The sequence below is a fragment of the Dermacentor variabilis genome, chromosome 7, assembly GCF_050947875.1.
Source record: "Dermacentor variabilis isolate Ectoservices chromosome 7, ASM5094787v1, whole genome shotgun sequence".
Lineage (NCBI taxonomy): Eukaryota > Metazoa > Arthropoda > Arachnida > Ixodida > Ixodidae > Dermacentor > Dermacentor variabilis.
The window spans coordinates 63,730,792-63,758,481 of NC_134574.1; the positions used below are offsets into that span (position 1 = coordinate 63,730,792).

General features: G+C 43.6%; 1 protein-coding gene across 1 annotated transcript; it reads left to right on the top strand.

Annotated features, from left to right (window-relative positions):
• On the top strand, positions 1-27,690 carry LOC142588668 (actinia tenebrosa protease inhibitors-like). Its single transcript, XM_075700491.1, has 7 exons — positions 1-67; positions 866-1,054; positions 1,330-1,392; positions 1,897-2,107; positions 26,002-26,222; positions 27,020-27,208; positions 27,484-27,690. Exons 1-7 carry the CDS (start codon positions 25-27, stop codon positions 27,663-27,665), a joined length of 1,098 nt encoding a protein of 365 aa, XP_075556606.1. The 5' UTR covers positions 1-24; the 3' UTR covers positions 27,666-27,690.

A 27,690-nucleotide genomic window follows, 5' to 3' on the forward strand; every position in this document is an offset into this window, starting at 1 on the left:
ACTGCGGACACGGCTCTGATCGCGATGAAGCAGTACTTGTTCCTGGCGCTCCTAGGCACCGCACTCGGTAAGGTTAAGACAACAATGTCTATATATCTCTCGGACATTTACTGTTTATGTATACTGCATCACAGACACGTGAGTTACTATTTTTATATGACAGCTATTATATTATGAAGACAACTAATAAACTTAAAGCTTCCATGTTGTGTTTTCGTTTTGGACAGCAATCACAGTCATGTGTAAACTATCACGAAAGCCAGATTATTTTTTTTCCTTGTAATAAACGCTTAAACATTCTGGTGAATATTGCAGCGACGCTACGGGGAAAGGTATCCAAAAATTATGAAATGATGAAGACATTTTGCTTATAAGCCATAGCGCTACTGACCGATTCACAGCCGCAAAGCAATACAAGAACAAACAATTTTATATTCGTGTGATATTACTTATGCAATGTTCTGCTTAGCCAGGGCTGCAAACAAAAGAGGATACTGTTTGATTTCCATAATGAGATAACATCTAAAAAAACCAGACGGGCGCTCCATTTTACTACACTTCCGACTTTTCTTCCTGAAACAGCGCTTATAAGAACCCTTTCTACTCTATGTACGATAGATGGCGGGACAGAGATATTATAGAACAACAATGAAACAATACTGTAAACGTTAATTGTTTTTCATGATAGAATTTAACGTAGTGCATATGTGCATCATGCACTGTTAAAATCAAATACGGGTGTCCTAGGCGTAGCGTCATGTGACGTACATGGCCAGGGATTAAGAATGCGTCGAAGTCGTGCCTGAAATAAATCACCGCAACGTATCGGGTGGCAAAATAATACGACTTTTCTGTTTTTTTCAAGCGGCGGCAAACTTTGAGGAGCAATGCGCACCGAAGGCCGAGGTTGGGATGTGCAAAGCTGGGCTGCCGAGGTATTGGTTTAACAAGGAGACTGGCGAATGCGAACTGTTCTATTACGGCGGCTGTGGAGGCAACGAGAACCGATACCTGACGCAAAAGAAGTGCGAGGAGACATGCCTAGACAAAAAACGTAAGCCTTCTTTTTTTACTTTTGTCAATGAGCATTAAAACCGAAAGTGATAAATGAGAAGCTGCTTTAGGGCGCGCTCGTCATTGCTATGCTTTCGAATAGTGAAGGCACTGTAGAATGACTGCTTCAGGCCATATACGATGTGCCATAATTGGTCGAATCTCTTCTTAGGTCTAGCAGTAATTACTGTGTTGTGTATATTTACCACTGTCACCACAAGGTGGTAAACAATGGCATGCAGTCTAAGCTTCATTATTTTTTGTTTCGCCCCCTAGCCATCCAGAAGTCACACGTTGCTGAAGAGGCTTACATTGGCATCACGGATGAACTCGTGGCTGGTAAGTTGAACTTTTTCGTTTTCAATCAGGCAGCTTTCGTTCACTTTTTCCTCGGCTCGTTTATTTCTCCGAGGTACTTAATTATTGATGCGATGAAATATCTTAAGATAGCGAAGTGAGGCAGACAGCATTGTAGGAACACAATACTTGACTTGCAAACGAAAGGCTTACTTTCCTAATTTCCATCTGGCCGTACAGCTATGTCCATGTTGTGTTAATACGGCTTGCAGTGATGGGTTATTGAGTGTGTGCAGAACGACACTATCTTCAGTAAAACCACATCGCTGCAGGTTTTATTTTTCATTTTTTAAACGACCTAGGCGTAGCTTATCTTGCACCTCGTAATTTTATACACTTACTGTCCTTTCCGAAGCGTAGGCTTTCATCTATTCCAAACTCTTTTCGAGCTGCGATAATCTAAACTATTTTCGTCTACTGCATTATTATTCTTGCAGTCTACCGCTATGCCGGTAAATATTTTTGACAATTTGGTTATTTTTACAGCTGCCGCAAATTCCGTGTGCCGAAAATCACCGCATCCTGGTCCTTGCAGGGGTTCCTTCCCGCGTTTCTACTACGACCAGAAGACCAACTCTTGCCGTCTCTTCCTGTATGGAGGATGCGACAGCAACGGCAACAATTTCGAATCGCCCATAGACTGCATGCGATTGTGCGGATCCACGAAGCCTGGAGAGCCCATGCCGCGAGTTGCATAGTACAACACAAATCAGTTCCCTAATAATATCTCCCCACTGAAGGGTCAGAGCATCGAATCACATTTGAAAAACATGGTAGAGAAATTATCAAAGAAAATCAGCAGAGGACATTAAACAAGGCATTGTCCGGAGATTATTATGCAGCATGTTCGATTAATGACTTTTGACCTACGTTTTGCTGCGATCAATAAATGTGTTTCAAAGCTCAGTCAATTATAGTCCAGTCATTATTTCTTGAAAGAACTAAAAGTCAACCATATTATATTCAACCAAAAAACAGAAGGATGGGAATGAACGCGCAATATACGGGTAAGATGTTCAAACGAATTTCCACATATGTCATTTATAATATGACGTGCAGAACTTGTATGTCGAAGACATAGAAAGTTAGGGAATGCATGTTCCTGTGAAAGTGTTTATTTATCGCAACGCCCTTGAGATGTCGCCTGGTCCTTCATGTGAAAGTTTGGTAACGAATATTATGTGTAGTGGACTCCCGTTTTCTGGATCATTCGTTAAGACCACAACGTCTACATCACGACGTTATTTCAAGCTTTTGTCTTCGCTCTATTTGCGTAAGCAAAGAAAACGCCGACATCGGAGCAACAAGATCATTTTAAATGAAGTTTTCCTATAGCCGGATTCCGCTGCTAATCCCGGATCACAGCTTCTGCAATGTTTCATTAAGATTAGCCCTGCCAGGAGCGATAAGTATGTCAGTGTCCAATCGTATAAATATATGTCTTGAAGCATGTTTCTTTGTTGTTAATTCTGCATATTTCTGGTCATGTCGTATCCTTGCTATACTCAAGTAAAAAGAGGTTCCTGCTTTTGTATACTCCAGTATTAAGAACTAATGTGTCTTGTGCTGCAAACAAAATATATGATATCCGGAAGTAAAAGCGTTAATTAAGCTTGCAACTTCTGACCGCGATTTCGAGACCATCAAAAAAGTGCTTGGTAAACTAGCGCAAGATATCGTTGCAGGTAGGCCATTTATTCAAGTACCCTGAAGTGCCCTTTGCTCAGGATACAGAGTATTACAACTTAGTACAGCGCGGCCGAACCTAGTACAACACTGGCACTACACTTTTACAGGATTTTGCAGCAGTGGTTAACGAAAGAAGCGACCCCTGTTCAATGAAGTGAACCCGTATTTCGTGTGAGCATACCCTCTCTCACTTCTGCCATGACTGGTTTACTCATCCTTTACTCATTATCTACTTTTTTGTTTTCGTTCCCCGCCGACTCCGCATTAACTTGGGCACGGTACTGGGCAGGACGGGGTGCTCGCTCTATCGCTGGTCGAGCTCCTAGCTTTTCGGGGGTCTCCTGGTCACGTGTATCCCGAATGTATTGCCGAGAACGTCCTGCCCGGGCTCAGTGTTCAGGGAAGACTTTGGGATCGGTAGATTTACTTTGTTCTATATCAAGCTTCCGTTGAATCTCGGTCCTTCTAGCCGTCACTGCGCTTTAACAAAAAGAGAAAGGCATGCTCCGACCATTGCGCTTCACTCCCAAGAAGCATGGAATTTTTCAAGTTATATATGCCGGTAGCGAAGTGTCGATAGAAGCCCACATGTCAAGAAAATTGTGACTTATTGCAATCGCTGCTAAGTAGATATCGCGTGGCAACTAACTGAGAACAACAAATTAAAATTGACGTCACTATCGTGAACGGCAGTGATGTCAAATTATTATGCTGCTTGGTCGGTATTTTTCGATTTCTCTAGCGTCCTGAATTTTGAGCGGTACGCCAACAGTTATTCTTCTTTTAAGGCTGAGGCTAGCTTGCGACTCGCCTGAGCTGAAGCGCCAGCGCGTTATTAAATTATACGAATGGAGTCTTAATGTGAACGTAATTAGGCTGTTATTGGTGCTGATTGCTGCAGCAGATTCGTTAGGAAGGTGAGCGAATACAATGAAAATATTTGACCGCGCCACAGAGGTTTCAAAAGCGATTTCATTGTTATACATCTAGAATAACGCAATGAATATAATTGACGAAAGAGAACATATTTCAATGGATCAAAAGTACTACGCCCAGTACACAGTCTTGAAGGATAGCAACCTTTGTGAAACATTTTCACAGAATCAGTCGCAACTACGTGCTTCACCATGTATTCATATCTAACTGCTATCAGACAAGACAGCATTCCACCACATTATCATATAGAAAACATCCGGCTTACTACTTTTGGTCCCTAGGACATTCAAAGCCTGTGTTACGGAAAGTGAATGAACACAGCGCGACGTTTCTTCGTGGAGCATTCCGGATTTATCGTACCGACGAGACACACCGCGTCGGATGTCGCCGCATGATCTTACACGTTAACAAAAATCCTTCACTGACACCCTTCGCCAATGAATGCCGTGTGGTAGGTCCCGCTAAATTTGAAATGAAGCGCGCAGCAGACTTCGAACAGACACGCAACCGAATCACAATAACTCGGTCGAACCCGCCATGTTCAAGTGAACGACGCCATTCGGCACGGCATAATTGCTGCTTTACAGAGGCTTGCCAAGTCTTGCCAAGTAACAAAGAACGAACTAGTATATTGCGAAATATTAAAAAAATTTACACTTTTCGTTTTAGTACAGAAAAAAATATTAGAAACGGAATATTTACTTGTATGAGAGTTCCGGTATTCTGGTTAAAATATTCAAACCTTTTTCTTTTCACATAGGTTTGCTAGTTTCAGTGTTCGTCCGCCCTCATTTATTTGCGCCTTGGTCGTGCACCACTAACTCATATCTCTGGCAATAATTTCTGGGAATGTTTGCGTTCCAAGCTTCGGCACCTAGGAAGCTGGACCTTCACTGTTCTTTTGATGCTACTATAGAGAACCGATTACGTGCCTCCCTGAGCTCCGAGATATGACGGCCGCTCAAGCCAGTTGGTACTGCACCAGCTGTGGCCATGGCGCCAAGACCAGCGGCGCTCATCTGTCCTTATGTATGTTATCTATTTGTCCATTCATCATCAGTCTATACAGATGCACCGCTGACCTAACTCTGGACGTTGGCCAACTTCTATCAGCGAGCTACATTCACCCGCACCTCTAATCTTCAAGGTGGCGACACATAAAATAAAGTCTCATACACTAATTACTAGAAGAAACTACTGCACTAGTGTCTACGGTTAGGAAAATCCGTGCGCAACAGAACACGGAATTGCCTAACCTTCCTTCTGGCGTCCAATGGTTTCAAGTCTTTGTAAATTGTAATTTTGAACGAAGTACTGTGTAATAAATAATGAAAGGGACGTCATTGAAATCGCCCCACTGAAGATTCGAACGCAGCATCTCAAGCAAAGCCGGCCGATATTGAAATCATTAAGCCATGGACGCGTTCACCGACAAGAGCCATCAAACGCACCTAGGAGTTCCTCGCGCGATGGCAGCGCGTTGAGACGCTTGGTGCTTTTCGATTTGGTCACCTTGAAAGGCTGAAGCGCTGCATTGAGTAGTGATCTTGTGTGTTCGCAGAGTGTTCTGCACTTAAAAAGCATTGATTTCTCTGAATTTAGGACAATGAAGGCAGATAAATCGGAATAAACGACAAGCGTCATGGCGACAGCTGGTGTAGTCCAATCCATGTACTTCCCATCATTTCCATGGCGGCTGAACGATAGCAGCGCCAGAGTTCCATTAATTATTGTAGCAAATAGTTTGGTATATACGCTCGCGCGTAAAACGCATTCGTAATACAACTTCAGCAAAACCCACCGACGATGATGGTTCAGGTGAGAACGAGAGTATTCGTACAGAACCCTCACCCACAGACACACGCACAAAAATGCGGCGATTTATTCAACTTTTATGACATCACGGTTCACTTCACCTGATGTACCCAAGACAGGTATTCGTAAACCCGCGATGAACAAAAGTGTTTTCTTTTTGCAGTAACTATTCGAATACGCGCGCGGTGTGTACGCTGCGCAAAACCTACAGCCTGAAAGGTGTCCTGATTTGATGCACGTGTTTCCGTACTTGAGTATCAAAATTACTTTCATCTACATGCTCATGAGCCTATAATATGTCCAGTGCAGGACGAAAGCCTCTCTCTGCGATCTCCAATTACCCCTGCCTAGCGCCATCTGATTCCAACTTACGCCTGGAAGGTGCCGTCAGCTAGCATCAGTATCATATGTGCGTGTATCTTATGTATATCCTCATCAAATATGTGTTTCCTAAATCATATCCTTTGTAGAGAGCTAAGGTTATTTCTCCATGCAATACAGAAAAAAACAGTAGCGTGGCACCACTGGCAGTTACTTGCTTTCTATGCAGTCGACACTGGTGCGATTCCTCGCTGCGGACTAAGTATTCTTAATTTCTTATGTCCCGGTCGCAAGGACATACAGATACCGAGGCACTAAGACAAAATTTATGATTTATTAAAGCCAGTGTCAGTTTAATTCTTCATTTACATTGTTGAACTAGATATTACAGCATTTTTCTTTCACGGAAGTTAAAAAGGAAGAAAATATTGCACAAATTTGAAATTTACTCTTTAGTGTTACTAGATTTTCACCTGCAAATCCAAACAACATCATCACCATTTCTGCAGTGGTTGCCGAGAAAAACTTATTTGTTCGCATGCATTTAGCCAGTAGCTCCGGAAGTAAAAAATAGTGAGTGTTGTCAAATTGGCGCCTTTGTTTACAGATAGGTGAATAGGTGCACATAAATTCGCTCCAATATCTATAAGCTTTGAAGCAACTGCACACATATTGGAGATAGTGCATTACGTGCCTTTACTAATACATGATCGTACTGAAATTGTGGAAAAAAAACACGTATGTAATGATCTTCCCCTCGAAAGTATATTGCAGCAATGTCTCTCGTCTGGTAATATATTATAACGTTGCAGTCTCGGGGAAGAGAAATACATTGGCAAAATTTGAGCTTAAGAACGCAATTTTTTCTTGCGCAATCTTACACCCAATAAAGACAAGTGAGAGCGAAACAAAAGCGATAGCGGCGAGGAAATGTGTCGGTCGGCGAGTTTGAACTGACGGTGACGTCCGTTCGTTCGTTATGTATATATCAATGTGCATTTTAGAGTAATCAAATGTACTCTCTAGAACACAAATGGATAATCATATCTGAGTCACGCGCTCAATCAGATTGAACGAGACTCAATAAATAATGAACACCGCAGGAGTGTCTTGCGCCTAACGATTCATAATTCATAATTTCATAATTTATTTATTTATTAGTAAAAATACAGATAATTGCATGTGCGTAGTATACATAAGGAGGTCCCATAGTCAAAGACTGTATCGGGACCTCCTTCTAAAGACACTTATGATGTTATACAATGTTTAAAGCAACAGTAGTACAGATGAGAGCGAAGAGTAATATCAAAACATGTTTATAGCATATGAGTAATAAGAACACTTGTTAATAGCAAGACGGTATAAAAAAAACGGAATAAAATTAAAAAATAAAAAAGAACTAAAAAAAGACAAAACGAAAAAAAAACAAGGAGAGTTTTAGTAAGTATTTATTATGAATGATTTTAGTTCTCTTTTAAATTGGTATAAATTTTTTGCATTTTTGATGATAGGTGGTAGAGTATTCCAAAGCGATATTGCGGAAAATTCCGCAGTCTGTTTACCATAGTTAGTTCGCACTTTAGGTAGAAGAAAATTATTATTGAGTGCAAATCTAGTGTGACTATGAGCTATTAGGTCACAAGGTGAGAAGCAGATTGATGGTAGTTCCTTAGTCATATATTTGTAGAATAAAATTCCTAGATTATATTTGGTGAGTTCTGAAATGGTTAGGATGTTGTTTTCATGTAAAAGGGATTTTCCATTTGCAAAGCGTGAACTCCTTGTGATTATTCTTATGGATTGATTCTGCATTACCTGGAGAGATGCCAAATGGGTGTTATAAGTGTTACCCCAGCATAGTATGCCGTAGTTAATATGAGAGTGAATGAATGAGTGGTATAGCGAGATTAATGTGCTATGTGTGAAGAAGGGACGAGTTTTAATTAGAACGCGAATACCGTATGCTATTTTCTTTTTGATGTGAGAAATGTGATCTTTGTATTTTAAGCTACAGTCAAGAGAAATACCAAGAAAAGATGAGCATGGACTGGGAGAGAAGACGATAACTTGATAGTGGTGATAAACGCGTGGAAGAATTTAGGGGTGACAACGCAACCTAATTCTGAATCTTATTCAAATTAAAGAAATACAGAAAGATTCGATTGAATAATTGAATCTTGTTCTGTAATTAACCCGATCAGCTAGAGTCATTTGTTGTGGTCTAGAAGACAATTCTATAAAAATTTATACAGCACCGCCCATTCCAGTTTTATACAGCACCGCCCATTCGAAGGCAAATCAAAATAGGTCTCCATGTTAAATTTTTCGTTTGTTCTGAATGCCTTTAAAACTGCCGCTGTGCAACTTAGCTCCTTGAACTGTAAGTATATCCAGTGCAATGATTACCGAAATACTGCTATATTCAAGAAATAACTGTGAGGCCATAAAATTGCGGCATAGTATTGTGAGTTGACGGAAGCAGGAGAATATTCACGTACAACTTTGTACGACACCATGTACCACAGGCCGTATAATCCTTCTGTGCATGAAATGCGCTTAAACACAAAATAACCCGTTATAGTAGCCACATCGCAATGGCGTTGCACTGCTTAGCTCGATGTCCGACGTTCAATCAGTACCGCGGTGGCCGCATTTCGATGAAGGTGAGATGCGAAAATTCTCGGGCACCGCGCATCGATTGGGTGCATGTTAGAGAACCTAAGGTATTAAAGCTTGACCCGCAGTCGCACCACTAACCCGTGTCTCATATTTGTATCACTGGTTACTCACGTAAAACGCAATAACATTTTTTACACTGAACTTCACAGCTCAACTTCCTGGCTTCTCTGCCTTTGAAACAGTTAGGCTGCTGAGTTAAGCGCAGCAGCAACAATAATTGTGTACAGCATGCGGGTGAGACACGTGGAGGGAACGAACCTTATAGGTGAGTGAGTCAGTGAGTGAAAGAATTTTAATTGGTCCTCTATAGACGTAAGCAAACGACCCACACGGAGACCATCAGGTTAAATCTGACAGCCCTCTCGCGAGCCCTCTGGACTGCCACGATTTTAGAGGTCTGATCCTGGGCCCTAGTTAGCTTCATCATTTCCTCTTGGGTGAAAGGGGGACCGGCAGATGCGCAGCCCCGCAGGACATGTTCGAAGACCGCATAATCACCACACACACGTAATACCTCCTACAGGTAATGCCACTTCTTGCAAAACCATCGGAAATGAGAAATTGGGGACTTCCATAAACAATTTTCTTGCGCCACTTGGGCTGGGAAGCTTGATTTAGCCGAGCCATTCCTAGGCGTGATAGTTCTTTTCGTTCCTATTGGTACACTTAGGCTAGTTGGTAATAACTTCTTATGAGCACGGCAGCGCAACTTAAGGGGATGAAAAGAGCAGAGCCTGAGCGAGCGCTAACTCACAAATGTACCTAGGCACACAAGATGCAGCAGTAACTTTAAAACACGAGGCGCGGCCACAGTCGCGAAAAGGCGCGCGCGGCGTGCCGCAGGCGGCAGAAAGCGTGCTGCCAAAAAGGGCGGGAAGCAACATTCTCCTGACGAGGACCAAATGGTACCGGAGCTGTCTTTTCGGCGTGCCACTCGCAGCCTATCGACGAGACCACTAAGAAGCCGCCTGCTTCATTCCCATGGATAAACGTCAAGATAAACTACAGCCTTTTCTGCGCGTCGCTGATCACGCCGCAAAGTTAAAAGATTGCCGCGGATCACAAAGTCGCCCACACGTGTTTTCATCCTAATAATGGCACATTATGCCGCTTGTAGCTTTCTGCGCGTGGTTGCTCGATGGTCCGGCCGTGCCTTTACATAGTAAATGTGCGCACCAGGATTGAAAAAAAAAAGAAGAAGGCGAAGCAAAGAACGCAATAGTTAGGTACTCAAAGGTTCTACGCAACACAGCGCATCGCCCTGTAAAAGCAGACAATGCGACTACCTGAATCTAGATTATAATCGACACATTATGGGCTCCTGTCGGACGACGTTAACCAATCGTGCTCCTGCTTGGCCTATCGCATTTCCAGTTCTTAAGGCGCAAATATAGATTGCAAGGTTGCAGCTGCACTGTGTGTTGCTGGCTCCAGCTACGAGTAAGCAGCGCATCCAGTTTCTTTCATTTTCCTCATCTTGTTTTCTGCTGCCGTTTTTAAAATAGTGTCAGTTGAGAAAACTAAGAGCATGTTGTGGGTATTGATGTGAAAAGTTTCGTAGCATTGTTTTACGAAATCCATAGATCACTATATTTCTTGTGACAAATAATGAAAATAAAACAATCACTCCTTAATTTATGTTTCAGTACTTACACAAGGAATGAAATATGCCTTCCGTTAACCCGAGTAGTTGCTTAGTGTCTATTGTGTTGGGCTACTAAGCACGACGTGGGGGAATTGAATCCCGGCCATGGTGGCTGCACTTGATGGGGGCGAAATGCGAAAACACCCGTGTACTTAGATTTAGGTGCACGTTAATGAAGCCCAGGTGGTCCAAATTTGTGGAGGCCCCCACTACGGCGTGCGTCATAATTCAATCCTGTTTTTGGCGTGCAAAATCCCATAATGCAATGGGTGCTTACCCTGCTTCACTGACTTCATCGTTGTGTCGTCGTCACGCATTCGTTCTCATAATGTCATTGTGATGCCGTGACGGTTGTCCTGTTGACACAATTATAACTACGTATCAGAGTAGTCATCAGCCTATCGCCCTTGTACCGTCGCCATTGTTTCTATACAGTGATCCAAGAGTCCAGTCGTTAATGCTCCAAATATCGCTCAAGACAGCACAAGATAGCCATCCGCTTAATTTTAGAAGACTAATCGTTAGGCTCCGACCGAGTGGAGGTTTTCCGCCAACAAGTGTTCCTTTCTTGCACTTCGCGATTGCCGAGGCTATTATTACACCTATATTTAATCACCGGGGAAGCTCTCGAGAACACTGGACGGTAATTAAGTGGATAATATCATTTCGAACCATTGAGTAGCGCATATTGGTTTCGCATTTTCCACATACGCGACTGCTTCACAGTGGCACCTGCTTCAGTCAGTAACCAATCAGGAACCATCGACGATAGCCGGGTCTTCCCGATGTTCTTACGCCTTATCTCGCTTTGAAATAAATAACAGCATTCACATGTTACAATCTTTGAATATTCATGTAATCATGTACAGAATGAGAAAGCGCGACATTTTCAGCAATCCAGTTATCATGTCGGCATGCCTCATGGAGCGAGACTTCCTGTGGAAGCGCTGTCTTCATAAACTGGTAGTTGCGCGCTATTCGCCTGATAAAGCTGCGTTGAGTTTCCGCTCTGAATCAAGTGTTTTTTCTCCACTGAGTTTGTTCTAGTTTTCGCAACCTGTCTCGCGAGCTCTCTGAACAGGATGCATAGTTGCGCCAACTACATTGTCCTTCAGTATTGCGCATCTGGGATGGCTACTCATTCTTTATCTGTTCATTGCGTGCGGAATGTCATTCATAGCGACTGTTTCTGCCTGTTCTTAGCGCGCACGCTTCCCACGTGTTGTTTTCTTATCTGTGCTCACATAGAACGTTCCCTTTAGTGTGTCTACATTCTAGACGCCGATTGGGAGGCGTATTTGTCCAGTCTTGAGTGTATAAGATGCGGGGCTGCGCATCGCCGAGCCACTTCGATGCAGTGACATTGACGGTGCTAGTACCGTGGCTTCCGCCGAGCTTGCACTCGTCAGTATGTCTAATGTCTTTTTTTTTCGGTTACGCCATGAACTATTTATTTCCACCTATTGATTTATATCTGACGAAATCATGATAAAGGATATATCGACATACTTTTATAATGATACCTAGAGAGCACCGCTTCAAGTCACCATACGTTTAAAATATTCCCCTTGTTGTAACGGTGTCTGCACCCCTTTTCCAGTTTCCATGCATGCGCGTATTTGAGAATTCCTGGTATGGGAACACATATATAATGGATGGTGTGAGCATTTTCGCCTGAGGGTAATGACGCGAGACAGAAGTACTCTGCAGCATTAGTCCGACACCGATGAACAAGAGGTAGAGGTTGCTCCTTATGAGCTGCTGTCACGCCTGTGCTGCTCGCCTTGTAAATATACGTAAATATACATTCTTTTTCAACAATATCACCTATCTTCCGTGACTAACGAATTTAGTCGATCATAAACTTGCTTACTACGACTATTCGCACACCTGCATCGCAAACCCTGGTTTGGCGACGCAATTGGTCGCTGCTGCCCTCGTCATCATGTTCCTTCTGTCAGGCTGGCAATTTTTAATTGAAGAGAAAGTAGGCTTATTATCGCTGTGATAAGATCGGCATAAAAAGATCTTGAAAATGATCGTGCTTAGAGGGAGTAGCTTAACTCTGTGAATGATTCATAAATGCGCTTTCATATATCACAAGCACATAACTTGCTATCAGATAACGCGCCTGAGACGCAATAAAATGTGCAGCAAACCAAGGCGCAGATATGGATTGAACTGCAAGAGTAATCTTGACTTAGGTATTCTGCAACTTCGACCTGCACTATACCATGCAGGCCCGAGTAGCGTTTAGGTAGAGCTTCAGCTCTTGCAGCAATTTATGTGTCGCCCTACAAGCTGTCGCGAAATTTATTGAATGGCGGTAGATGTAAAGTTTATTCGGGGCGCTACCCCCAAAAACGGTAGCGGGAAAGGCGTCCATCGAAAAGGCGGCGCATGCCTTTCGCACATGTGGCACCCTCTGGGAAAGCATCGTGTTCACGCCCTGGAAGAACACTGGTGACGTGGATTTCATTTCGCGCATTGTTGGAGAAATTATGATAGATTCGCCGTCGCACGCACCTGGTTACACAATTTGGCACTAAAGTCATTAATTCAAGAGCGGAACACACCTATTGTCACATAGCCAGTGAATGAAGTAGGAATCAAAGATTTTCATTGTAGTTCATGCAGAAAGAAGAAATATTTGTCTGAGAACAGCACTGATTTTCTTTCAATTATTCCTGTAGATAACAAAAGGAAGCATAAATTTATTTATAGCCAAATCTTTTATTATATTGGACAAAATAGTCGCCGCAATTTAATTCAGAAAATAACCATAACCTGATAGCGGTGATAACCTGGTGGAACAATGTAGGCGTGACAATGCAATCTAAATATGAATTTTATTCACATTCAAGAAATGCAATATGGTTCAGCTGCATAATTGAATATTTACTTTTTCTGCAATTAAATCGAGCTGCTAGAGTCATTTGTTGTTCTCTAGAAGCCAATTCCATGCAAGTACTAAGCTATATACAACAATACCCTTTTCAAGGTAGTATAAAAGAGGTCTTCATGTTAAGCTTTTCGTTCGTTCTTAATGCTTTCAGAAATGCTACTGTGTAACTTAGTTTCGTGAACTATACTCACAGTTCAAAGATTACCGCAATACTGCTATCTTCAAGAAATAATTGTGTGGCCGTAAAATTGCGGCATAGTGCTCTGAAATGATGAAATCGGGAGAATACATAGACAAAAGTTTGTAGAAGACGATGTACCGCTGGCTGTAAAAACCTTTTCTGCTTGAAATGCGTTTAATGCAAAATAACACGTCGCACTAGTCCCATGGCTAGGACGCTGCACTGCTGAGCTCAAGGTGACATGTTCAATCGCTTCCGCGATGGCCGCATTTCCATGAATGTGAGATGCAAAAATTCTCGGACACCGCGCATCCAGCGCCTGCATGTTAGAGAAAGTCAAGTGCTAAAACTTGACCCGTAGACCCTCCACTATCACGTGTCTCATATTTGTATCTCATGTTTAGCAAGTAATACCCAATAATCTTATTTACACTGAACTTCACGCGTAAACTTCCTTGTTTTTCATCCTTTAACACAGTCAGGCTGGTGAGTTAAATGCAGCTCCAAAAATGCTTGCATAGAGCATGCAGTTGAGACACCTGCGCGAACCAGCCGTGCAAGCAATACCAGTTCTTTTGTTCATTTCATCACCTCTTCTCCCAAAAACAACCTGAAATGAGAAATTGTGGGCTTACGTGACGAATTTCAATGCGTCACTTGGCTTGGGAAGTTTCGTTAGCTTTGCCATTCCTAGGCGCGTCAGCTGTTCTTCAGACAAGTCAAGGAGGCATCTATTATGCAATGGAATGCCCATGGCCTGAAATCCCGGAGTGATTTTTGCCATTACGTTTTCACCAATCGATTCCCGATTGATGTCGTCTGTGAACCGAAGGTACAGAAACCCGTCCGGATCTCAGGCTTTGAACGTCATGTGTCATCGACTTGTACTGATAGTAGCAAAGTGATCATCTACATACGGTGTGAAATGACTTACGTTGTTCATCCAGTGCGGCCACATGACACTAATCAGTATATGTGTTTGACCGTGAAAAAACAAAAACTTGAGTTTACTTTAGTGGGCGCTTACCTTTCTCCGTCAAGTCATTTCGAGAGGCAGGCCTGGGTGACATTATATATGCGACACCTGGTCCATGGATTGTTGTTGAGGACTTCAACGCGCATTATTCACTTTGGGGAAGCAACAAGGTAAATTCCAAAGGAAGAACCCTCGTGTCTTTTGCTTCCCACCATGAACTTTGTTGTCTAAATGATGGCAGTTTCACGTTTATGCGCGGCCGGACCTACAGCATTGTTTAGACTCAACTTTCGTCTCGCGATGCCTTACTCACTGCGTCCATTGGTTCGCAGATATAGAAAACCACGGAAGCGGCCACATGCCTACCTACCTGAAGATAAAAGGCCTCACCAAATACGTTCCATCAAATCTTAAGCAAACAATAGATTGGCCCGTGTTTAAATCACTTATGGAAGACGCATGCCACGAAGGCATTTCGTCCACAACAGAATTTGAGATCGCCAAGGGTATGCAGGATGCTATGCGCTGAATTCGCCCACTAAAGAAATGCACAGATTTTGATTCGGAAACACAGAGCCTCCGTGCAATCCGGCGGCGAGCGGAGCGACGATACAGACGGACTAAATCATTCTACGATCTTAGAGAGGCCAGACGCATTCAAAAGGAAATTCAGCGTCGCCTTGCTCTACTGCAAAATCAACGCTGGAAATCGTTTTGTGAGTCTCTCGACCCGCGTAAACCTCTGTCGGTTATCTCGAGAACAATCTGTGGACTTCGAACAGCTCCTCAACAGCGTCGTCCATTTAAGTCTCTAGCCCTACATCAAGGACGCCGAGAAGTCGAGGTAGCCCAAGATTACTGCGCAATGATCGTGGGTCCGGCGCTCACGTATTCACCTTGCGCACCTATTCCCTTTGTGCCCCCTTGGTCCTGGGATCCTCGTATGGACACTGCTTTCTCCATCGAAGAAGTGGAGTCCGCACTAGCTGGGTGCAGGCGATCTTCGTCACCAGGACAGGATGGCATCACATACTCTGCGCTTGCAAACCTTGGTCAAGAGGCTAGAGATGCCCTTCTTGGCCTATACAAAGCATCATGGCGTGACGGCCTGGTCCCTACAAAGTGGAAATCCAGTCGGCTTGTTCCACACCTCAAGGCTGGCCAATCCCCGCTGGAATTTTCATCTTACCGTCCAATAGCCCTGGCCAGCTGTGTCGGCAAGGTAATGGAGAGAATGATCCTTACACGATTAGAATGGTACTTGGAATTTTACAACGTCTATCCAGAGGTAATGGCTGGTTTTCGACGTGGCCGCTCGTCAATAGATAGCGTTATCGACCTGGTAACATACGTACAACACCAGAAAGATCTGAAACGAATCACTGCGGCTCTATTCTTGATGTTTAAGGTGCGTACGACAATGTAGATCATCATGCAATTCTGGACGCCTTAGAAGCTGTAGCGATTGGTGGACGCACCTTTCGCTGGATATGCAACTATTTGAATGGAAGATCTTTCTTTATTTTGACTGAAGACGGACCAATGCCGTCTAGCTATGCCAGTCGTGGTGTACCGCAAGGCGGAGTACTCAGCCCTACCCTTTCCAACCTGGTGCTTGTTGGTCTCACTTATTCGTTACCGCAAACCGTTCAGCTCTCCGTATATGCAGACGACATCTGCATATGGGCTTCAGGCGTGACACGTGTACAAGTCCGCGCACGACTTCAGAAAGCCTCCATGGCTGTGTCAACATACCTTAGAAGACAAGGCCTGCAGCTTTCCTCTGAGAAATGTGCACTCGTTGCTTTCATTCGAAAAGCGATGGCCCCGTATGCTTTGCGGAATAATGACCAAATTATACGATATAAACGAACGCACCGCTTTCTCGGCGTCATCATTGATAGAGGATTGTCTTGGAGCCCTGACATCTCGTACATGACAAAGCGTTTGGCCGCCATTGTGGACCTTCCTGCGTTTCTTGGCGGGAAGTCCTGGGGCGCTACAGTACCGTCAATGTTGCAACTATATAAAGCACTGTTTTTGGGCTTCCTACGGTACAGCTTACCTGTACTTGAAAACACTTGCACTACGAATATTCGCAAACTCCAGAGCGTGCAAGCCCAAGCACTCAGGACTTGTCTCGGTCTTCCCAAAGCTACGTCATTGATTGCGACAGTGGCCATAGCCAGAGACGCTCCTTTGACCGTCTACACTGACACAGATGTCCTGAGAGCACACATCCGACACCTGACTCGGATTCCCTCACACCATCTTGCTTGCTTGCCAGCAAAAAGGCCACTTTCCGCTTTTGCTAAAACTATAGTAAGACATCAGTCCTACTTGCCATCAGAATTTACGTTCGATACACAATTGTCAGATCCATTGTGGTGTCTGCACCGGCCGCAAGTGCAACTGACAATTCCGGGAACCAGAAAGAAAGCTGGAGCGCCATTGCAAGCTTTGAACAAAGCAACTTTGGAGCACATTCACAACGTGCACAGATTCCGGCAACATGTATACACAGATCGTTCAGTAAAACTGAACAGCTGTGCTGCTGGAGTCATCAACCCGGCACAATCTGAGGAAATCAAATTAAGAAATTCATGTGTGAACACATCGACGGGCGCAAGAACTCGCGGCGCTCCGTGCTGCACTTGGTTTCATTAAGCAGAAGCCACCGCAAGAATGGACAGTCTTTAGTGACTGCAAGGCAGCCCTTCAGTCCATACGAACCCAATGCGCCACGGCCCCAATGAACAACTGGCCTCAGAAATTCGGCACATATATCATCAAAGCCATGACAAGGGACGCAACATAATCTTTCAGTGGCTTCCAGGACACTGTAACATCAGCGGGAATGACGACGCTGACGAAGCCGCCCGATCTGCACATGAAAGTGGTCAACGAATGTTCATTCCGCTTTCGCGAACAGACGCTGCGGCTGAGCTGCGATTGAAGTCCCGTGAGTGTACTTTGCCCCTGTGGGACTCAAATGTTTTCACCATGTGTCGGTTGCGTTCATTGTCACCGGACATGCGGATGCACCTCCCGCCTGGATTACCACAACGTGAACAGGCCATGCTCTACCGTCTGTGGCTAGGCGTTGTCTTTACAAACTCATATGCTTTCCTCAAAGGAATGGCCAACAGCCCCACGGGCGACACATGTAACATCGACGAGACGCTCGCACACATTATCTGTGTCTGCCCGCGATACAATGCTGAGAGACAAGTGATGTGCACAGTAGTGGACCAGTTGGACAATCGCCCACTTTCAGAACTAAAAGCTTTAGGCCAATGCCCCGAAAGAACATCCGTGTTGACGGCCTTACTCGCGCTATTAAGGTTCTTGCGGTCTACGGGGCTTCACGACAGACTCTAAGAATGCCGCCCCCTACCACTCTCTAGTGTACGCGGTTTGTGCATGCTTGTCTCCCTTTCTTTCTATCTACCCCTTCCACTCTGTTTCTCTTTTTATCCCCCTTAACCCTTACCCCTGTGCAGCGTAGCCAACCGGAACTTCCTCTGGTTAACCTCCCTGCCTTTCTCTGCATTATTTTCTCTCTCTCTCTCTCTTTCGTTTCCTATTGGCAGAACAGAACTCACACTTGGGCTAGTTGGTAATAACTTCTTATGAGCATGGCAAAGCAAATTAAGCGGAAAAGAAGAAGAGAATGAGATAGGACGCTAACTCACAAACGTACAAAATGCCGCAGCCACAATAAAATACGAGCCAGGGCCACTCTAGCGGTAACGCGTGCGCGGCATGCCTCAGGTGGCAGAAAGCATGCTGCTAAAACAAGTGTCCGGCATTTGCTCCTGACGAGGAGCAAATGGGAATTGGAGCTATCTTTTCCGCATGCCCTTCGCAGTTTACCGGCTAGACCAATGAGAAGCCGCCCGCTTCATTCCCGTACATAAAAGTTAGGATGAACTACAACCCTCTCTTCGTTTCTTTTATCACGCTGCAATTCTTAAAGATAGCTGCTGATGGCAAAGTCGCCCACAAATGTAGCCATGCCAATAGTGGCGCGTCATGCGGCGTGGAAATTTCTGCGCGCGTTTCCTCCATGGTCTGGCCGCGCCTTTACAATGTAGATGCGCGGACGAGGAGTGGAGGAAACAGAAAAGCGAAGGCAAAAAGCGATCGATAGCCATACAAAGCTTATACTCAATACAGTATGTAGCCCTGTAAAAGCAGACGATGCGATTACCTCAATGTAGATTATACTCGTCACATTATGTCATTCTGTGGGGTGATGTATAACCAATCGTGCTTCTGCTTGCCCCATTGTGTTTGCACTTCTTGACGCGCAAATGTGGATTTCAAGGTTGCAGTTGCGCTGTGTGTAGCTGGGTCCAGCTGTGAGTTTACAGCGCATCCAGTTTCTTTCATTTTACTCGTCTTGTTTTGCACTGCCGTTCTCATTGTGGCGCCAGTTGAGAAAACTGAGAGCAGGTTTTAGGTATTGATGTGCAGTGTTTTGTAACATCGTTTTGCGAAATCTGTGCTCCGAGATAACACTTTTGCAACTAATAATAATTACACAACAGTAGCTCCTGAATTGATATTTCAGTATTTACAAAACGAATTCAAGATGCCTTCAGTGCTTGCCCCCAAATTTTTTTTCTGCGTTCCTCGTTGTGTCGTCGTCATGCATTCGTTCTCATAAAGTCATCGTGACACTGTGACGGTTCTTCTGCTGTCATCACCCTAAGTCATCCGACTTGTATCGCGCCACCATCATCATTATTCCTATGGCGTCATGCAGTAATCGTCGGGCTGTCGCCCTTGTAGCGCCACCATTGTTTAACTATTCTTATTTTTTTGTCATCATCCCGATTAAGCCGCCTTTGTCATTTCATCGGATCCATTCCTTCTTCGTCGTTCTGGTGTCATCACTGCGGCAGCTTCAACTCCACGTTTACATGTCGCGCCTGCGCATAGGTGACCTACGACACTGAACTTGAACATTACCGGTGTATGTCACATTTCACCGAAGAAACAAACATCTCAGAATGACCACTACAACATTTAAACAATTGTAACCTCCCAACTTCGGTGTTCGGCACGTTGCACGAATGGTAATCACATTGTCGTTGACAGTCGCCATGGAATAAGTTCTACCGCAAATCTTTGTCAACGATTATGTTCGAATGCGTGCACTCCGGTCAGAGCCATTTTATTCATAGAATTATTCAGTTAGCCGAACGAGAGTCTTGCCCTATCGCTATACGTTTATTGCATAACAAGAGATCAAATAAATAAACAAAGACAGAAAAGAAAAATGCGTACGCATCTATTTGCACGAGAACTGGCCACTTGCAGCGGTGAATGCCACGAAATTAACAAAGTGAAAAGTGCAGCTTTATGGCACTATCGAAAAGAAGAACGTTTTCTATATGGGGCCCAGTGGCTGCATTACGGAGAAATTGGCTTCTTCATAGTGATCCAACAGGCCTGTCGGAGATGCTCTAAATATAGCTCAAGACAGCACGATACAGCCATCCACTTTTTTGAAGTAGACTGATAATTAGGCTTGGGCGAAGCGCAGATTTTCCGCATGCACGTGTTCCTTTTTTGCATTTCGCAGTTACTGTGGGTAATTATCCGCCTGCACTTTATCACCAGGAGGCTCCAGTGAGCACTGGATGGTAATTAAGTGAATGACATCATTTCTAGCTATTGCGTAGTGCAATTTCGTTTCACATTTTTCTCATACGAAACCGCTTCACCGTGGCACCTGCGTCTGTCAGCAACCAATAAGAAACGATCGGCGATGGTCGGTTCTTCCCGATGCTCTTACTTCTTATCTCACTTTCCACAAATAACGGCGTAAAGACGTTAGAATCTTTGAATATTCACATATTTATGCACAGAATGAGAGTGGACGACATTTTCAGCAATCCCAGTATTATGTCGGCATGCATCAGATAGCGGCACTTCCTGTGGAAGCCCTGTCTTCATAAACTGGAAATTGCACGCTATTTGCTTGATAAAGGTGCGTTGAGTTTCCGCTCCGAATAAAGTGCTTTGCGTCCACTGAGCGGCTGTCCTAGTTCTCCCAACGAGTCTCACGAGCTCGCTCTACAGGATGCATAGTTGCATCAACTCCATTGTCCTTGAGTATTGCGCATCTGGAATGGCTACTGAATTTTTTCTGTTCATTGTGTGCGGATGGTCCTCCATAGCTATCATTTCTGCCTGTTCTTAGCGGGCAGGCTACCCACGTGTTGCCTTCTTATCTTTGCTCACATAGAACTTTCTGTTTACTTGGCCAATCTAGACTATATAAATGTCGGGCCTGCTTATCGCCGATCCATTTGAATGCCGTGACTGACGTGACCGCCCTCACTTACTGATGGGGCTTGTAACAGTGCTTCAGCTGAGCCTGTTCTTGGGCACAATGCAAAAGTTCGCCAAGAAAACCGCTCCCTGATCCCCTCCGTCTTCAGTTCTCCTTCTGACAATGGAATAATGCATGCTGAATAATAGCGTCAGGGTGAAACACCTCTTGCATAATATCACACGGCCCAATGGACTAGTAGGTCTGTAGAACACTGCTTTATAAGAAATTAACAAGAACAGGCCCGTTTTATAGGGTTTGTTTGAGTACATATGCAGCTGGGTATTTTTTGGTGATACTGAGAGGAAAAGCAGCGCCCTTACAGCGCTCATGAATCAATTTCCCTGAGTGTTTCCCCTTACAAAGTCAAATATAAAACATGTAAGCCTGGCATTTTCAGTATTTTCTATAATCTTGCAGCAAATATCATTGTAGGTATTGTGGCTCTTCTTTGAACGCCTATAGGGAAGAAAAGTGGTATAATGTATCCGTGATCTGACGTAAACACGCATAGAATACTTGTTACAGTTACCTTAACCTCACCTTGTTGCTCACATTGGCTCGCAGATACGCGAAAAAGAGGCAAAAACAAATGCAGGCAAAATGTAGATGTTTTAACGTATGCGAACCGACGCTTTATTGAAATGGTGAATAAAATATTTTCAAATGAATGGTGATGCGTTCAATTTTTGCTCTTATCCGATGCAGTGCCTCGTCTCATGAAATGTTGAATCGCTATCTACCACAATGGTGACACGTTTATAGCCACACAACTTCATTTTTGTTCACACAGTCTCGTAAGCAAGGTAGGCCGCAACGCTAATCCAGATTCAGGCGGATAAGCATTGTGAGCAGTACACGCAGCAATGTCTCAAAGGCCAAGGCGATGATTGCATGATGCTTGCCGAGGGAAGGATGGCAATGACAGCTGCGTTCACGAAAAAGCACGGCACCCATCAAAGAAATTTTCGGTTTTCTGTGCTCCTTCTGTCCACAGTGGGACGTACTCAACCTAGAGGATTGGTCAAGAATGAGCACGCCCACAGTGGCAAATACCCAAAGTCTAAAGAAAGAGAATTGAAGAATCCGTGAAGCAAGAGCCACCATCTGTTAACAAATGTCTGTTTTCGATACATCTCTTAGGCGACAATATAGGTTCAGGTTTATAACCAAGTGTAGCAGAATCAAGCCCGTCCTCAATGATTGGCTGAGGAAGCGCACACAAGCAGTATCCAATATACTGAGAGGCAAAATGAAAGACAATAAAATAAGTCCAAGAATATCCTAAAAATAATTTGCCATTCCGGTAACAGCTCAGTGTACTTTAGAGACGTCTGCGAACTGACTATAAAGGTTGTTAGTTTTGTGTACAAAGTTAATATATTAAATATAATTATTGTCTGTAGAGCTTTTGAGCGGACAATATTTGTGTAAGGCACTTTGCTAGTAGTTTCCTATAACCTTCGCAAATACTCTTACAAATGTATCAACCAATAGTCAAAGAGTTGGACGAGCGCCCAGCAGCCAGGATAAGTATACAAAAATGAGCTTCGCCTTGAGAAACAACCTCATGAATTTCGGGTTCCGAATAACTTGTTGTGGACTGTACGTGCTCTTTAGTAGTGCACCTGAATCATTGCCAAAGGGTAGTGAGCTGCTGTATTTTATTGGTTTATTTATTTACTAGCTATATCAAATAGATTATTGAGCGCAGTCATGAAAAATTTCCAAAGACGGAGAAGGCAATAATAGAGAGAAGCGCAAACAAATTCAAAGCGCAAAGAACACAAAGATAAACAGATATACAAAGTGAAGCAGCATGATAAATACCTTAGCCTGATTAGTATTCATTGACAAAGGAGAAGGAAACAAACAATTACAACGGATGGCTGCTGCGGAGGAAATCAATTAGTTCCATTCAGACAGTTTCGTAGAAATGAAAGAGTGTAACTGTGGTTTAATTTCCCAAAATAGAATAAAACTTGGTGAAAGTGGCCTATTCCACCAGAAATGTGTTAACTTGACGAATGAAAGGTCGCAAAAAATTCGGACGTTGTAATCTATGTTGTGGAACAAATATACCCTGCCACTTTTACGAAGAGAGGAAACACATGGGAGATCCGCAAAATATTTTACCGCATGTATGCTTCCACTACGAGTCAAGATATTGAATGAAACGAAATGTTGTTTTGAACAATATATTGTGTGTTTCGGCCATATTAATGGTGCTTGGGTGCAAGGTAAACAAAGAGTACTCGAGATTACTAAGAATTTTTTTTACGAGCGTAGACTTATTACTATTAGGGCCGAGGACACAACGTGGTGTCGCCTGCCATCAGATTCTTATTGGCGTGTAAAGTAGGTAGCAATGCGGGTAGCAATGCCTATTTTCTCGTAAGACGGAAGCCTTTAGTTGCCTTCAACATAGGAGGAATCTTGTCGCAGCTGATGGGAGCTTATTTCTTCTTGCGTTCATATCTTTATTTTACTTTCTCGCATAGAACGTGCGCACACGGCATTATTGGATTGTTCATTTTGTAAACTACGTCCAGGAAATGCGGCTTTGTTATCTGCATACCTTGGTGCCTAAAATATTTCCCTCACTTAAGTTTCCAGTAATAACTTCGCTAGATAGATCTCTGTAGTTTTATCGGCCGTACAATTTGGATCCTTTATGACCAGGTTGCTGATGTATGAAGTTCTCTTTTTACACAGCAGCAACAAACGCCTTACGTTAATCTATGCAACCGAAAAAAGGCTACCCATGAGTGACGAAAGTTTTTTTCGCTCCCTAAATATTAGCACATTGTTGCCATAATGATGGCTCGCATAGGGGAGTCCCTTGTTTTTATCAAATTCTTAATCTCGCAAAAGCTGCACTGATTGGTGTCGCTATTTCGGTGACCTAATTGGCTTTCTTTCAACCTAGAGAAATTGGTGCTTTACACGAGTTCGAAAAATATATAATCAATACTTTTTAACGCTCACTGACCCCGTTATTTAGGAAGATTTGGATGAATCGTTAGAGTCGTAGAATAAATACCCCAGAAAAATAAGCATGCGATAAGACAGGGCGATATTATCATTAAAGTATGCAACAGGGTACTACGTCTTTACGGATTTCGAGAAAAATGAGGGCAGACAGGGCGCCTAATCGGGTGACAGCTCGTTTCCAACCCTACGCGGGGAAGGGAGATGCGGGTTTCAGAGTTCACAAAAATTGGTTCCGCCAGATTCATTCGAAGGTTCAGATGTAAGACAGTAGCGAGGGCCCAACTTGATGTGGAACGCAGAATTCTCAATTATTATTTTATAACTTACCGGCAATGTACGACATATACCCTCGTATATGTGTACTAGGGCACATAACTTACAGGTAATGCGTATATGCATCAATCCATTCTACCAGGGCCTAGCGATGAGGAGGGGATTGAGCTCATAGAGCATGAGTGCAATGATATGAGTAATGGAAGTGAGCCAGTAAGCATAATTAGAGTATCAGCGGCTCGCACTATTTTGATTACTCGTCCCACCCTACCATGCACGCGATATTTTCAGGTAATACAGACCCAAGGAAGTGAATCAACGCAGCTCTGAGGACGGGTTTTTGCCTGAGTTTACCTTTGAATCTTGTTAGTTCTGGATTGAGTCGCCGGATCCTGCGGATACCCATCCTATCTGTATCTTTTTAAGAGTCTTCTAATTCGGGTTCAGTTCATGGTCCTAGGAAGCCTCGATTACTCATATGCAGGCGGTCTGATGACTGTGTTCATTCGTGTACCGCTTAGTCTGTTTTTGTAACCACGCGACATAGAGCGGGTCGTGAAGGAGGCGTGTTAGGAGTTGGTTTGGAACATGGGGAAATTATTCAATTCGGAGTTGTCTTACCTACAGTACAATAAGCAGATACTATATGCATGTGGGCACTCTATGTTGTTTTCTGTGGCGTGTACTTATCCTGACCAGGGATGTTTCACGGGAAAAACCGAAATTTGTACAGGCGGGGGGAGGGAGAGAGGAGATAGCTATTTGATCGCGGTCCCTGGCCTTATATCTACAATGCCCGCTTACCTAACGTAGTAAACTACTTTCGCGTTCCGTGCACTGTACCGCATATAACAGTCGAAGCCTTGGTGTCAGCGTTCTCATTTTATAATCAGGTGTATGATTCGCCGTGGTAGGTTTAAGGAGCTGCAACTGAACAGTAGCCTTAATGGGGAATCGGTAGTGAACGGCTCCAAACAATCTCGATAGACTTGTATTCCCTACAAACACCCAACGTGCAGGACACGCGCGTTGTTGCCTTTCGGCCACCACCGGAATTCGGCCACCACGCTCGTGGTCAATCCGCGACCTAGTCATTGGCACTGCAACGCTATTTCTTATAAGCCATATCGTGGGTCCTCATGCACGAGCCAAACTAGGCGGCAAGGTAGAGATATGAATATAAGCTTTAATAATGCTATAGAAACTGTGCTTTCTAGACTCGGTGCCGCAGTTCGTAGGTGTACCGCAGCCATATGATCTCTGGCAATTTGATTTGCTAATGAGTGGCTCACTAGCCCAGACACGAATATGTATAGTAGTTTTTGTGACCCTGCGAATTTACATGTTTCGCTTCTTAATCTCCTTGTGCTTGCTTTGCTCGTCATCGTATTAAAAAGTCAGCTGTAATGCCCATTAGGTCCAAAATGAAATGATTACATTAATGAAATAAATCAACGTTAGAGTAAAGCGGCGGCGTGTTCACTTTATTATGTTTCACTGAATTTAGACGCACGACACTGCGGGATCCTTCATAACAAATGCAACTATGTGTTTCGATGAACTTCCACACGTTCTCATCCAGTTTCTTAAACAACAAAAATGATTTCAGGGAATGTTTCCGAAGCTAAACATTTCACCAAAAATTAAGTCTCATTTAAGCATTGTCGGGAGAAGCGTTGAGAAAAACGGTCGGCGACAATTTCGAAAGCATCGTTCTTCTGTGCGCCATCAATTATTTATTTCACTAGTTGCAACACATGTCACGGAATGAAGGAAAATACTTAATTGGCAAATGAGTCACTTTAATTAACACAAATCTCAACGCCTAATATCTCAATCTGGTCCTGCCCACTTCAGAGACAGGAAGAAGGTGGGTTTGTTATCGCGTCCGCTTCGGAGTGGCAGATAAAATTATTCTCAAACATCCGCTCCATCCCATTGTTTCGCACAGTATAAGAACGAGCTCTGGTGCGCAAAGTATCATCACTACGGACACGGCCCTGATCGCGATGAAGCTGTACGTGTTGCTGGCCCTCCTAGGCACCGCACTCGGTAAGCTAAGGACAACAAGGTCTATACATCTCTCGGACATTTGCTGTTTAAATATACGGCATCGCACGCGCGTGTGTTACCATTTCTATACATCAGCGATTATACTAAGAAGACAACTAATCAACCTAAAGCTACCATATTGTGTTTTCCTTTTGGAGAGCAATCGCACTCATGTGTACAATATCGAGAAAGCGAGATTACTTTTTTTTGTAATGAGTGCCTAAAGATTCTGGTGAATATTGCAGGAACCCTACGAGGAAAAGTGTGGAAAAATTATGAATTGAGGAAGATATTTTGGTTATTAGCCACAGCGCTACTGACTTATTCAAAGCAGAAGAGCAATACCAGAAGAAAAAATGTTATACTGGTGTAATATTTCTTATGCAATGTTCTCCTTAGCCAGGGCTGCAAACAAAAGAGGATACTGCTTGATTTCCCCATAATAAGATAACATCTAAAGAAACCAGACGGGGCCTCCAGTTAACTCCACTTCCGACTTTTCTTCCTGAAACGGCGCTTAAAAGAAGCATTTCTACTCTATGTATGATAGATGGTGGGACCAAGATTTTATAGAACAACAATGAAACAATGCTGTAAACGTAAATTGTTTTTTTATGATAGAATTTAACGTAGTGCATATGTGCATCATGCATCGTTAAAATCAAATACTGGTGTCCTGGGCGTAGCATCATGTGACATACTTGGCCAGGGATTAAGAATTCGCCAAAGTAGTGTCTGAAATAAATCACCGCAACGTATCGGTTGGCAAAATAATAGAAGTGTTCTATTTTTTCCAGCGGCGACAAACCTTGAGAAGCAATGCGGACCGAAGGCCGAGCTCGGGCCTTGCAAAGCTCGGCTGCCGAGGTATTGGTTTAACAAGGAGACTGGCGAATGCGAACTGTTCTACTACGGAGGCTGTGGAGGCAATGAGAACCGATACCTGACGCAAGAGAAGTGCGAGGAGACATGCCTAGACAAAAAACGTAAGCCTTCTTTTTTTACTTTTGTCAATGAGTAATAAAACCGAAAGTGATAAATGAGAAGCTCCTTTAGGGCCTGCTCGTCATTGCTATGCTATCTTATAGTGAAGGCACTGTAGAATTATTGATTCAGGTGATATAGGATGTGCCATAATTTGTCAAATCTCTTCATAGATCTAGCAGTAATTACTGTGTTGTGTATATTAACCACTGTCACCACAAGGTGGTAAACACTGGCATGCATTCTAAGCTTCATTATATTTCATTTCGCCCCCTAGCGATCCCGAAGTCACACGTTGCTGATGAGGCTTACATTGGCATCACGGATGAACTCATGGCTGGTAAGTTGAACTTTTTCGTTTTCAATCAGGCAGCTTTCGTTTACTTTTTCCTCTACTCCTTTCTTTCTCCGAGGTACTTAATTAATGATGCGATGAAATATATTAAGATAGCGAAGTAAGGCAGACAGCATTGTAGGACCACAA

Coding starts and splice junctions, on each gene's coding strand:
- LOC142588668 (XM_075700491.1), top strand. CDS start 25: ATGAAGCAGTACTTGTTCCTGGCGCTCCTAGGCACCGCACTCG. Junction 1,393..1,896: donor CACGGATGAACTCGTGGCTG/GTAAGTTGAACT, acceptor TTATTTTTACAG/CTGCCGCAAATTCCGTGTGC. Junction 2,108..26,001: donor CCCATGCCGCGAGTTGCATA/GTACAACACAAA, acceptor CAACGCCTAATA/TCTCAATCTGGTCCTGCCCA.